We start from the raw sequence: 12,716 nt of genomic DNA, 5'->3' as shown, positions 1-12,716 counted from the left end.
GATACAGGTCTGGTTAGTGGTCAGGGACAGGAGGGTGTGACTGCAACTCAGGCAGGTAAGGGGACACAAGGTGCAGTGCTGGAGGAGCCTCAGCCTTTGCCCTTGTCCAACAGGTATGAGGTTCTTGGTGCCTGTGTGGATGAGGTAAGCCTGCAGGATGGATGAGCAAACTGACCATGGCACCATGGTGCAGGAGGCCATTCAAGTGGGGGGGAGTGAAAGGGAATGTAGTTGCGGTAGGGGGCAGTATAGTCAGGGGGATAGATACTGTTCTCTGCAGCCGTGACCGAGAAATCCAAATTGTGTTGCCTGCCCAGTGCCAGCGTTAAAGGCATCTCCTCGCGGCTGGAGGAGAACTTGGAGTGGGAGGGGGAGGATCCAGTTGTCCTGGTCCACGTAGAAACCAACGACATAGGTAGAACTAGGAATGAGGTTCTGCTGAGGGAGTTTGAGAAGCTAGGATCCAAATTAAAAAGCAGAATCTCAATGGTAATAATCTCTGGATTGTTACCTGAGCCACGTGCAAATTGGCATAGGGACAAACAGATTAGAAGTTTAAATGCGTGGCTCAAAGAGTGGTGTTGGAGGAAGGGGTTTCAGTTCATGGGGCACTGGCACCAGTACTGGGGAAAGAGGGAGCTGTTCTGTTGGGACGGGCTCCACTTAAACCGGGCTGGGACCAGTGTCCTGGTGAACCGAATAACTAGGGCTTTAAACTAATGAAGGGGGGTTGGGAGGATTCAGGAAAGAGTAAATTTAAAAGCAGTGAGAGAAATGTCAAGGCTCCAGAGCGGCAGGCCTGAGTGGAGCGAGGCAGCGGCGGCGATTTAAAGAGCGGGAGAGGCGCAGGTAGGCTTACCAATCTCCAAGCTCAGAGGGAGGGAGAGAAGTAAAAAGTAATCGAAGTGTGATGTCACCAGAAAGCAGGTAAGTGATTGGTTGGTGAGTATTTCTCTCTCTCTCCTTTTTTCCAAACTTAAATTTTGTGGTTTATAGGGTGTCTGTGGTGTAGCGGGGACTGCTGGTAAACCAGGGCCCTTAAGTATATCATTTAATTGTAGTGTAGCTGGTGGGATTGATTTGATTTAATTTAATTTGAATTAATTAAAGGGTAAGTCATGGCAGGAGAGCTAGGCCCCGTGGTATGCTCCTCCTGCGCTATGTGGGAAATCGGGGACACTTCCTGTGTCCTTGACGACCATGTGTGCGGGAAGTGTATCCAGCTGCAGCTACTGACAGACCGCATTGCGGCGCTGGAGCTGCGAGTGGATACATACTGGAGCATTCGCGATGCTGAGGAGGTCGAGGATAACACATTTAGGGAGTTGGTCACACCGCAGGTAAAGGCTGCACAGGCAGGAAGAGAATGGGTGACCACCAGGCAGAGTAGTAGGCGCAGGCAGGTAGTGCAGGGGTCCCCTGTGGCTATCCCCCTCTCAAACAGATATACCACTTTGGATATTGGTGAGGGAGATGGCTTATCAGAGGAAGGCAGCAGCAGCCAACTTCCTGGCACTGTGGGTGGTTCTGCTGCACAGGACGGGAGGAAAAAGAGTGGGAGAGCTATAGTAATAGGGGATTCTATTGTAAGGGGAATAGATAGGCGTTTCTGCAGCCGCAAACGAGATTCCAGGATGGTATGTTGCCTCCCTGGTGCAAGGGTCAAGGATGTCTCAGAACGGCTGCAGAACATTTTGGAAGGGGAGGGTGAACAGCCAATTGTTGTGCTGCATATAGGTACCAACGATATAGGTAAAAAACGGGATGAGGTCCTAAAAGCTGAATATAGGGAGTTAGGAGGTAAATTAAAAAATAGGACCTCAAAGGTAGTAATCTCAGGATTGCTACCAGTGCCACGTGCTAGTCAGAGTAGAAATAGAAGGATATTTCAGATGAATACATGGCTAGAGGAATGGTGCAAGGGGGAGGGATTCAAATTCCTGGGACATTGGAACCGGTTCTGGGGGAGGTGGGACCAGTACAAACCGGACGGTTTGCACCTGGGCAGGACCGGGACCGATGCCCTAGGGGGTGTGTTTGCTAGTGCTCTGGGGGAGGGTTTAAACTAAAATGGCAGGGGATTGGGAACCTGAGCAGGGAGACAGAAGAAAGGGAAACAAGGATAGAAGCAAAAGAAAGGAAGGAGAAAAACAAAGGTGGCAGTCAGAGAAATCAAAGGCTTAAATCAAACATGGCCACAGTAAATAATCATTCTAAAAGGTGTAAGAGTGTTAAAAAAGCAAGCCTGAAGGCCTTGTGTCTTAATGCAAGGAGCATTCGTAATAAGGTGGATGAATTAGCTGCGCAAATAGAGGTAAACGGATATAATATGATTGGGATTACGGAAACATGGCTCCAGGGTGACCAAGGCTGGGAACTCAACATCCAGGGGTATTCAATATTCAGGAAAGATAGGCAAAAAGGAAAAGGAGGTGGGGTAGCATTGCTGGTTAAAGAGGGGATTAACACAATTGAAAGGAAGGATATTAGCTCTGATGATGTGGAATCTGTATGGGTAGAACTGAGAAATACCAAGGGGCAGAAAACGTTAGTGGGAGTGGTATACAGATCTCCAAACAGTAATGTGGAGGTTGGGATGGCATTAAATGGGAAATTAGAGATGCGTACAATAAGGGCACAGCAGTTATCATGGGTGACTTTAATCTACATATAGATTGGGCTAACCAAATTAGTAACAGTACTGTGGAGGAGGAATTTCTGGAGTGTATACGAGATGGTTTCCTGGACCAATATGTCGAGGAACCAACTAGAGATCAGGCCATCTTAGACTGGGTATTATGTAATGAGAAAGGATTAATGAGCAATCTTGTTGTGTGAGGCCCCTTGGGTCGGAACGATCATAATATGATAGAATTCTTCATTAAGATGGAGAGTGAAGTAGTTGACTCAGAGACTAGGGTCCTGAATTTAAATAAAGGAAACTACGATGGTATGAGGCGCGAGTTGGGCAGGATTGATTGGGGAATGTTACTCAAAGGGTTGACGGTGGATAGGCAATGGCAAACATTCAAAGATCGCATGGATGAACTACAGAATTTGTTCATCCCTGTTTGGCATAAAAATAAAACAAAAAAGGTGACTCAACCGTGGCTAACAAGGGAAATTAGGGATAGCATAAGATCCAAGGAGAAGACATATAAATTGGCCAGAAAAAGCAGTAAACCTGAGGATTGGGAGCAGTTTAGGATTCAGCAAAGGAGGACAAAGGGATTAATTAAGAGGGGGAAAATAGAGTATGTGAAGAGAAAAAGATTGGTGAAGTCAAGCGTAGGTCCCTTGCAGTCAGAATCAGGGGAATTTATAATGGGGAACAAAGAAATGGCTGACCAATTAAATACGTATTTTGGTTCTGTCTTCACAAAGGAGGACACAAATAACCTCCCAGAGATGTCGGGGAATATAGGGTCTGATGAAAGGGAGGAACTGAAAGAAATCAGTATTTGTAGGGAAATGGTGTTAGGGAAATTGACGGGATTGAAGGCCGATAAATCCCCAGGGCCTGATAATCTACATCCTAGGGTACTTAAGGAAGTGGCCCTAGAAATAGTAGATGCATTGCTGGTCATCTTCCAAAATTCTATAGACTCTGGAACAGTTCCCATGGATTGGAGGGTAGCTAATGTAACCCCACTATTCAAAAAAGGTGGTAGAGAGAAAACGGGCAATTACAGACCGGTAAGCCTGACATCGGTAGTGGGGAAAATGCTAGAGTCCATTATAAAAGATGTAATAGCAGAGCACTTGGAAAACAGTGACAGGATCGGACAAAGTCAACATGGATTCACAAAAGGTGAATCGTGCTTGACTAATCTACTAGAATTTTTTGAGGATGTAACTGGTAGAATAGATAAGGGAGAACCAGTGGATGTGGTGTATTTGGACTGGCAGAAAGCTTTCGATAAGGTCCAGTATAAGAGATTAGCGTGTAAAGTTAAGGCACATGGGATTGGGGGCAAGGTACTGACTTGGATAGAGAACTGGTTGGCAGACAGGAAGCAAAGAGTTGGAATAAACGACACTTTTTCCGAGTTGCAGGCAATGACTAGTGGGGTACCGCAGGGATCGGTCCTAGGACCCTAGCTGTTCACAGTATATATAAATGATCTAGACAAGGGAACTAGATGTAATATCTCCAAGTTTGCAGATGACACAAAGCTGGGTGGGCGTGTGTGCTGTGAGGAGGATGCCGAGAAACTCCAGTATGATTTGGACAGGTTGGGTGATTGGGCAGATGCATGGCAGATGCAGTATAATGTGGATAAATGCGAGGTTATCCACTTTGGTGGCAAAAACAGGAAGGCAGATTATTATCTGAACGGTAATAGATTGGGAAACGGGGAAGTGCAACGAGACCTGGGTGTCCTTGTGCACCAGTCGCTGAAGGTAAGCATGCAGGTGCAGCAGGCGGTTAAGAAGGCAAATGGTATGTTGGCCTTCGTAGCGAGAGGGTTTGAGTACAGGAGCAAGGATGTCTTGCTGCAGTAGTACAGGGCCTTGGTGAGACCACATCTTGAGTATCGTGTGCAGTTTTGGTTGCCTTATCTGAGGAAGGATGTTCTTGCCATGGAGGGAGTGCAGCGAAGATTCACCAGACTGATACCTGGGATGGCAGGAATGACGCATGAGGAGAGATTGGGTCGATTGGGCTTATACTCGCTGGAGTTTAGAAGAATGAGAGGGGATCTCATTGAAACTTATAAAATTCTAACAAGACTGGACAGCCTGAATGCAGGAAGGATGTTCCCGATGGCCGGGGAGTCCAGAACCAGGGGTCATAGTCTAAGGATAAGGGGTAAGCCATTTAGGACAGAGATGAGGAGGAATTTCTTCACCCAGAGAGTGGTGAACCTGTGGAATTCTCTACCACAGAAGGCAGTGGAGGTCAATTCATTAAATATATTCAAGAAGGAGTTGGATATGTTTTTTAAGACTAAAGGGATCAAGGGATATGGGGAGAAGGCAGGGACAGGTTACTGAATTTGAATGATCAGCCATGATCTCATTGAATGGCGGAGCAGGCTCGAGGGGCCGAATGGCCTACTCCTGCTCCTATCTTCTATGTTTCTCCAGAGCAGAGTAGAGTTTTGGATAAAAATAAGCAGAGTGGGTCAGGAAGGGACAGAGAGAGTAACAAAGGTAATAAGGCATCAGTGGGTAAGGTGACATCAGGGAAAAATAGAAATAAGTCATAGGTAAAGGCACTACATCTGAATGCGCAAAGCATTCGCAACAAAATAGATGAATTAATAGCGCAGATAGAAATGAACAGGTTTGATCTAATAGCCATTATGGAAACGTGGTTGCAATGTGGCCAAGGTTGTGAACTAAATATTCCAGGATACTTAACTTTTAGAAGAGATAGGCAAAATGGAAAAGGACGAGGGGATAAAGACAGTAGAGAGAAAGGATCTTAGCTCCAAAAATAAAGAAGTAGAATCAGTTTGGGTGGAGCTAAGAAACAGCAAGGGACAGAAAATATTGGTGGGAGTTGTTTATAGGCCCCCAAACAGTAATTGTAATGTAGGGCAGAGTATAAATCAGGAAATTAGAGGTGCATGCAACACCGGTATTACAGTAATCATGGGGGACTTTAATTTACATATAGACTGGGCAAACCAAATTTGCAGTAATAGTAATAAACGGGTCATTTTCGGGTTGGCAGGCTGTTACTAGTGGGGTACCTCAAGGATCAGTGCATCAGCTATTCACAATCTATATCAATGATTTCGATGAGGGGACCAAATGTAATATATCCAAGTTTGCTGATGATACAAAGCTGGGTGGGAATGTAAGTTGTGAGGAGGATGCAAAGAGGCTTCAAGGGGATATAGAGAAGCGAGGTGGGCAACAAAATGGAAAATGGAATATAATGTGGAGAAATGTGAAGTTATCCACTTTGGTAGGAAAAATAGAAAAGCAGAGTATTTTTTAAATGGTGAGAGATTGGGAAATGTTGGTGTTCAGAGGGACCTGGATGTCCTTGTACACGACTCATTGAAAGTTAACATGCAGGTACAGCAAGCAATTAGAAAAGCAAATGGTATGTTGGCCTTTATTACAAGAAGATTTGAGTATAAGAGTAAAGGCGTCTTACTGCAATTATATAGGGCCCTGGTGAGACCACACCTGGAGTATTGTGTACAGTTTTGTCTCCTTACCTAAGGAAGGATATACTTGTCATAAAGGGAGTGCAACGAAGGTTCACCAGACTGATTCCTGGGATGGGGAGATTGTCCTATGAGGAGAGATTGAGTAGACTAGGCCTATATTCTCTAGAGTGTAGAAGAATGAGAGGCGATCTCATTGAAACATACAAAATTCCTACAGGGCTTGACAGGGTAGATGCAGGGAGGATGTTTCCCCTGGCTGGGGAGTCTAGAACCAGGGGTCACAGTCTCAGAATAAGGGGTTGGCCATTTAGGACTGAGATGAGGAAAAATGTCTTCACTCAGAGGGTGGTGAATCTTTGGAATTCTCTACCCCAGAGGGCTGTGGAGGCTCAGTCGTCCTCCTCCAGCCCTACAAACCTCTGCGATCCTCCAACTCTGGCCTCTTGTGCATCACCCACTTCCTTTGCCCCACCATTGGTGGCCATGCCAAAGGTGTTCAATTTCACCTTATACATGTATGAAGATGCTATAGCAATAGCAGAGCCATCATTGCTGAAGGCAAGCGTTGCATTCTGGTTGGGTAGCGGTGGAGCTGACACAATGTTTTCTTATTGCAGGCCCTAAGCTCTGGAATTCCCTCCCCAAATCTCTTTACCTCTGCACCTCTCTCTCCTCCTTTGAGAAGCTGCTTAAAACCAACCTCTCCTGTCCTAATGTCTCCTTCTTTGGTTCAGTGTCAATTTTTGTCTGATTACACCCCTATGAAGCGCTTTGGGACATTTTACTACATTAGAGTTACAATATAAATGCAAGTTTTATTTCCAGCTATAGAGATTAATATTCTCTTTGCCTGGGATTAGGATTTATGACCTTCTGTAGTCTTCTGGAGCTTTGCTTCATTTCGTTAGAGAATCAGAAAGAAATTGTAGAAAGTTTTCCCTGATTTGGCAGCGGGTTTTTCTCTTTTTCTTGGCTCTCCCAAGAGATTGTGTGAAAGAAAAATAAAGAGCTTGCCTTTATATACCTCCTTTCATAACCTCAGGACGTCCCAAACCGCTTTACAGCTAATGAGGTACTTTTCAAGTGTAGTCAGTTGTAATGCAGGAAATGCGGCAGCCAATTTGCACACAGCAAGCTCCCACAAACAGCAATGTGATACTGACCAGATAATCTGTTTTTTATTAGTGATGTTGATTGAGGGATAAATATTGGCCAAGACACTGGGGATAAGGTTTAGATGGTTCTTGGAAATGTTTCTGCTCTTCAGGGCCCCGTCTGCCCACTTAGGTGTACAGAAAAGAGTCACTGCCATTTGGAACAGACTGCTGATGCAGTGTTGGATATGGATTTGCTGGTCTGTTAAAAGGGAACTTGATTAGTTCCTGAGCGATGAGACCATCACAGGGCTGACGGGTGAATGGGACTTTAAAATACGTAATATTGCAGAGTTTATGTTCATTTTTATTGGAAAGGGTTTCCATAGCTACATGGATAGCTGGGATGCTCCATGTACTTAACACCCTGAATAACAGGATAATGATTGTGACACAATCATTGCAAATTTATTGAGTGACAGGTATCAGTTGTTTACCAGAAGATAACAATAACAACATGTATTTATATAGCGCCTTTAACATAGTAAAACATCCCAAGGGGCTTCACAGGAGTGTTATAAGACAAAAAATTTGACACTGAGCCACATAAGGAGAAATTTGGGCAGGTGACCAAAAGCTTGATCAAAGAGGTAGGTTTTAAGGAGCGTCTTAAAGGAGGAAAGAGAGGTAGAGAAGCGGAGAGGTTTAGGCAGGGAATTCCAGAGCTTAGGCCTAGGCAACAGAAGGTACGGCCACCAATGGTTCAGCGATTATAATCAGGGATGCTCAAGAGGGCAGAATTAGAGGAGTGCAGATATATTGGGGGGTTGTGGGGCTGGAGGAAATTAGAGATAGGGAGAGGCGAGGCCATGGAGGGATTTGAAAACAAAGATGAGAATTTTGAAATTAAGGCGTTGCTTAACCGGGAGCCAGTGTAGGTCAGCGAGCACAGGGGTGATAGGTGAACAGGACTTGGTGCGAGTTAGGACACGGGCAGCCAAGTTATGGATGACCTCAAGTTTACGTAAGGTAGAACGTAGAAGGCCAGCCAGGAGTGCATTGGAATAGTCAAGTCTAGAGGTAACAAAGGCATGGATGAGGGTTTCAACAGTGGATGAAGTGAGGCAAGGGCCGAGATGGGCAATTTTAGAGGTGGAAATAGGCAGTCTTAGTTATGCCGTGGATATGTGGTCAGAAGCTCATTTCGGGGTCAAGTATGACACCAAGGTTGTGAACAGTGTGGTTCAGCCTCAGACAGATGTTAGGGAGAGGGATGGAGTCAGTGGCTAGGGAACGAAGTTTATGGCGGGGACCGAAAACAATTGCTTCGGTCTTCCCAATATCTAATTGGAGAAAATTTCTGCTCATCCAGAACTGGATGTCAGACAAGCAGTCTAACAATTTAGAGACCATTGGAGGGGTCAAGAGAAGTGGTGGTGAGGTAGAGCTGGGTGTCGTCAGCGTACATGTGGAAACTGACGCTATGTTTCCGGATGATGTCGCCATTGGGCAGCATATAGATGAGAAATAGGAGGAGGCCAAGGATAGATCCTTGGGGGACACCAGAGTCAACCATGCGGGAGTGGGAAGAGAAGCCATTGCAGGTGATTCTCTGGCTACGATTAGATAGATAAGAATGGAACCAGGCGGACGACAGTGGAGAGGCGTTGGAGAAGGATGGAGTGGTCAACCATGTCAAAGGCTGCAGACAAGTCAAGAAGGACGAGGAGGGATAGTTTACCTTTGTCACAGTCACAAAGGATGTCATTTGTGACTTTGATGAGAGCTGTTTCGGTACTGTGGCAGGGGCGGAAACCTGATTGGAGGGATTCAAACATAGAGTTACAGGAAAGATAGGCACGGATTTGGAAGGCAACAGCATGTTCAAGGACTTTGGAGAGGAAAGGAAGGTTGGAGTTGGGGCGGTAGTTTACAAGGACGGAGGGGTCAAGGTTTTTTTTGAGGAGAGGGGTGATGACGGTAGATTTGAGGGAGAGGGGGACAGTACCTGAGGAGAGAGAACTATTAACAATGTCAGCTAACATGGGAGCCAGAAAAGGAAGCTGGGTGGTCAGCACTTTGGTGGGAATAGGGTCGAGGGACCAGCAAGTGGGTCTCATGGACTAGATGAGCACAGAGAGGTCATGAGGGGAGATTGGAGAGAAACTGGAGAAAGATGTGAGTTCAGGGCTAGGGCAGGGGGGAACCTTAGAAGAAATTTAGCCCGGTGGGCTATGGGAAGGGAAGTGGCAGAGGCAGCTGAATGGACTGTCTCAATCTTCGAGATAAAGAAGTCCATGAGCTCCTCACACTTGTTGTCGGAGGTGGGGGTGGAGGAGACAGGGGAGAGGGGTTTAAGAAGACGGTTAGCAGTAGAGTATAGAAGCTGGGGTTTATCTTTGCATTCCAGAATGATTCTGGAATAGGGAGCAATTTTGGCAGATGAGAACAGGACTCGATAATGCTTTGTGGTCCAGCCAGATCTGGCGGTGGATGGCTAAACCAGTTGTCCAGCATATCCATTTAAATCTGCGTCTCTTGGACTTAAGGGAGCAAAGGTGAGGGCCGTACCAGGGGGAACGGCCATGGTGAGAGAGAGTAATTGTTTTAATAGGGACTAGGGCATCAAAGGTGGTGGTGAGAGTGTGGTTGAGCAGATCAGTAGCTGCAGTAATGTCATGGTGAATGGAGGGCCAAAGGCTGGACAGTTGGGATTTTGTAAGTGCAGTTGTAAGAGTTGGGAGAGTTTTTTCCAGGGGCAGACACAAAAGAAGTAGGGTTGGGGGGTCGGGAAAGGGGGCGTGGGTGAAGAATGATATGAGGAACACCAACAGAGTTTCTCAATAAACAGATATATTCTTCAACTCTGCTCTTTGAGACAATTGCTGTTTCTTAGGATTGATGGGTCAACAAAATGTAAATACCATCCAATAGGCTGCAATCAGATGTCTTGCCAGTTTTTAAAAATACATTGCAAACACGTGTTCTTACTCTGTTCTGTAATTGTATTTTTATTTTTTCCTCTCTTAAAAACATAAATAGGAGGAGTATGCCTTTTGGCCCGTCGAGCCTGCTCCGCCATTCAATAGGTTAATTTGAGTGATGCTTTTTCATCTCTCAAACACATTCACATCCGCTCCAACACTAAAACTGCCTACTTCCACCTCCGTACGTCACCCGTCTCTGCCCCTGACTCAGCCCATCTGCTGCTGAAACCCGTATCTATGCCTTTGTTACCTCTAGACTTGACAACGCCAATGCTCTCCTAGCCTCCCACCTTGCACGCTCCGTAAACTTGAGCTCATCCAAATTTCTGCTGCCCATATCCTAACTCACATCAAGTCATGTTCACCCATCACCCATGTGCTCGCTGACCTATATTGGCTCCCAGTCCAGCAACATCTCAATTTTAAAATTCTCATCCTTGTTTTCAAATCCTTCCATCGCCTCGCCCTCCCTATCGCTCTGTGCTCCTCCAACCCTCCAAGATCTCTGCGCTCCTCCAATTCTGACCTCTTGTGCATCACCAATTTTCATCGCTCTTCCATTGGTGGCCGTGCCTTCAGCTACATAGGCCCCAAGCTCTAAGTCTGGAATTCCCTACCTACACCTCTCCCTCCTATTTTAAGATGTTCCTTAAAACCTACCTCTTTGACCTAGCCTGTTCCAATATCTCCTTCTGTGCTTGTTTTCAAGTTTTCTTTTGTAACGTTCCTGTGAAGTGCCTTGAGACGTTTTACTACGTTAAAGGCGCTATATAAATGTTGTTTTGTATATTGACGTAGTTTACTTTTTGTATTTGTTTGACTGACTACACCAGACGAAATACCTTCAGATTTCATACTATTAGTGCGACGACAAAACCAAGTTACCAGTACAGCCTCACAAACATTCATTTTAATCTATTAATTAAATTCGCATTTTAAATTAGGCATTTCGCCCTTTTCGCAGAACATTGTTAATGCTAAACTGTTATCCTGTAAGGATTGAGCAAGCAACAAGAATAGCAAAATACTGCGGATGCTGGAAATCTGAATAGAATTACAAGAATATGAAAAGTTGGTATTAACTGCATATACACTTGAACTGTGTGTCCCCAGTAACGACCATCAGCAAAAAGGGAGATGAACACACCCTAAATGATGAGAGATCCGTTAATTTCCAGTGTGCCTCAATTGTTTTCACCACAAACATCAGTGAGCCTCAATGGAAATAATTGAGGCTAGATAAGGTTTGTTAACGTAATAGCACCTTGCAACAACCCCAATTATCTCCATTTCACCCCCTGTTTACCTGCTAGTTATAAAAACTGCGTTGTAACACTTACCAAATGGAATCGACAAGCTAATTACGGATTCATTTACCCCAACGACAGTTGCTAGCCTACATCAATTTCCGGTTCCGTAACGCTGGCCCCTGGTTATGGAGCGCTATGCATGTTGGGTGTTGTCGTCCTCCGCGTGTCGTTTACCCTCAGTTCAGAAAACAAATGCCGGCATTGCAGGACTACAATTCCCAGAGGCACCCGCGCGGCTGACCTTTCGCCTTGTCTGTGTGCTTGATCCGATTGGATACCTATAATATCAGTTAAGGCACGTCACGTTGACTGAGCAATATGATTGGCACAGCTCACTAACAAAATCAGCTCATGATGGGCTAGGAGCAATGTCAGTCTTGTCCACTCGCAGTATGATTGGTTGCGGGTGTGCGCCCCGTTCGCTTTGAGCGAGGTGGTGTGGACTGTGTTGTGATTTTAATTAAAGGGGTTAGCGGGGGCCCTTGTGCCAACATTTCGGGGTGCGTGCTGTGCCCCGGGTATAGGCCCAGGCCCAGGCCTAGGCCTAGGCCTAAGTGCTCGGTGTGTGTGGGGAGCCGAGGGTCGGGTGAAAGTTTCCCCGAGTACCAGCCGGGCGGGGGGAGAAGGGGTGTGAGTCTGTCGCGGTGTATGTTGGGATGGTAATGGCGCGTGTTTAAATTTACGGCCATAGAACAAGAGCTGAGGATGAAGAGGTTCAGTAAATCCGACAAAGCGAAAGAGACCAAGGTAGAACCCGAACGCTGAGAACTCGCGGCCTCTTCTGTTTGTCTTTAGTGTCCTCGCTGGGCGTGTGTGTGTGTTAAAAGCCCCATGTGGGGGGAGGGCACAGTGCAGAGGAGCTGGGCCTAAAGCACAAGGACAATTGCTCGGTGCTGGACCTCAGCCCAGGCCCCTTTACACCAGTGTTGTCGCATGGTTTTGTATGCTTCTGTCACAAGGAAATGTTAGAGCGTAACTAAAACCCGTCAAGATTGGACCCATTTTTAAAACCAGAGTTGTCAAGCCTGGGTGCCATTTCTTTTAAGTGTAGAGCAAGGACCAGAATGAGTCTTCATGAAATTATGTGCCAAACCGTTTTATTTTTTTAAATAAACTTGAACATGAAGACTTGAATCGTACACCTGCTTATTATCTGGAAAGCCATACATGGCTAACCCTTCTCCATCCAACCAA

The 12,716-nt window shown here is 45.8% G+C and overlaps 2 protein-coding genes across 12 annotated transcripts in view; one reads left to right on the top strand and one right to left on the bottom strand.

Moving 5' to 3' along the window:
- The window catches only part of rpgrip1l (RPGRIP1 like), a 253,367-nt gene extending 241,706 nt beyond the window's left edge, over positions 1-11,661 (bottom strand). For 4 of the 9 annotated variants that reach the window (XM_085991415.1, XM_085991421.1, XM_085991416.1 and 1 more), the window contains exon 1: positions 11,553-11,660. The gene's annotated coding sequence lies outside the window, so the exon portion shown is untranslated. Of the gene's footprint in view, positions 1-11,552 lie in introns of all 9 variants that reach the window. The other 5 variants (XM_085991417.1, XM_085991420.1, XM_085991419.1 and 2 more) reach the window with 2 other exon arrangements.
- Positions 11,662-12,091: 430 nt separating this feature from the next.
- Positions 12,092-12,716, top strand: part of fto (FTO alpha-ketoglutarate dependent dioxygenase) — a 542,258-nt gene continuing 541,633 nt past the window's right edge. The window contains exon 1 of one of the 3 annotated variants that reach the window (XM_085991414.1): positions 12,092-12,269. In XM_085991414.1, the coding sequence (XP_085847540.1) occupies positions 12,228-12,269 (42 nt within the window). In that variant the 5' untranslated portion in view covers positions 12,092-12,227. The remainder of the gene's footprint in view (positions 12,270-12,716) is intronic. The other 2 variants (XM_085991413.1, XM_085991412.1) reach the window with 2 other exon arrangements.

This window comes from Somniosus microcephalus, chromosome 6 (genome assembly GCF_052327205.1).
Source record: "Somniosus microcephalus isolate GS21.2 chromosome 6, FLI_Smic_1.0, whole genome shotgun sequence".
Taxonomy (NCBI): Eukaryota; Metazoa; Chordata; class Chondrichthyes; order Squaliformes; family Somniosidae; genus Somniosus; species Somniosus microcephalus.
The sequence above is the reverse complement of the archived record's forward strand: the minus strand, read 5'-3'. Positions and strand labels throughout refer to the sequence as shown.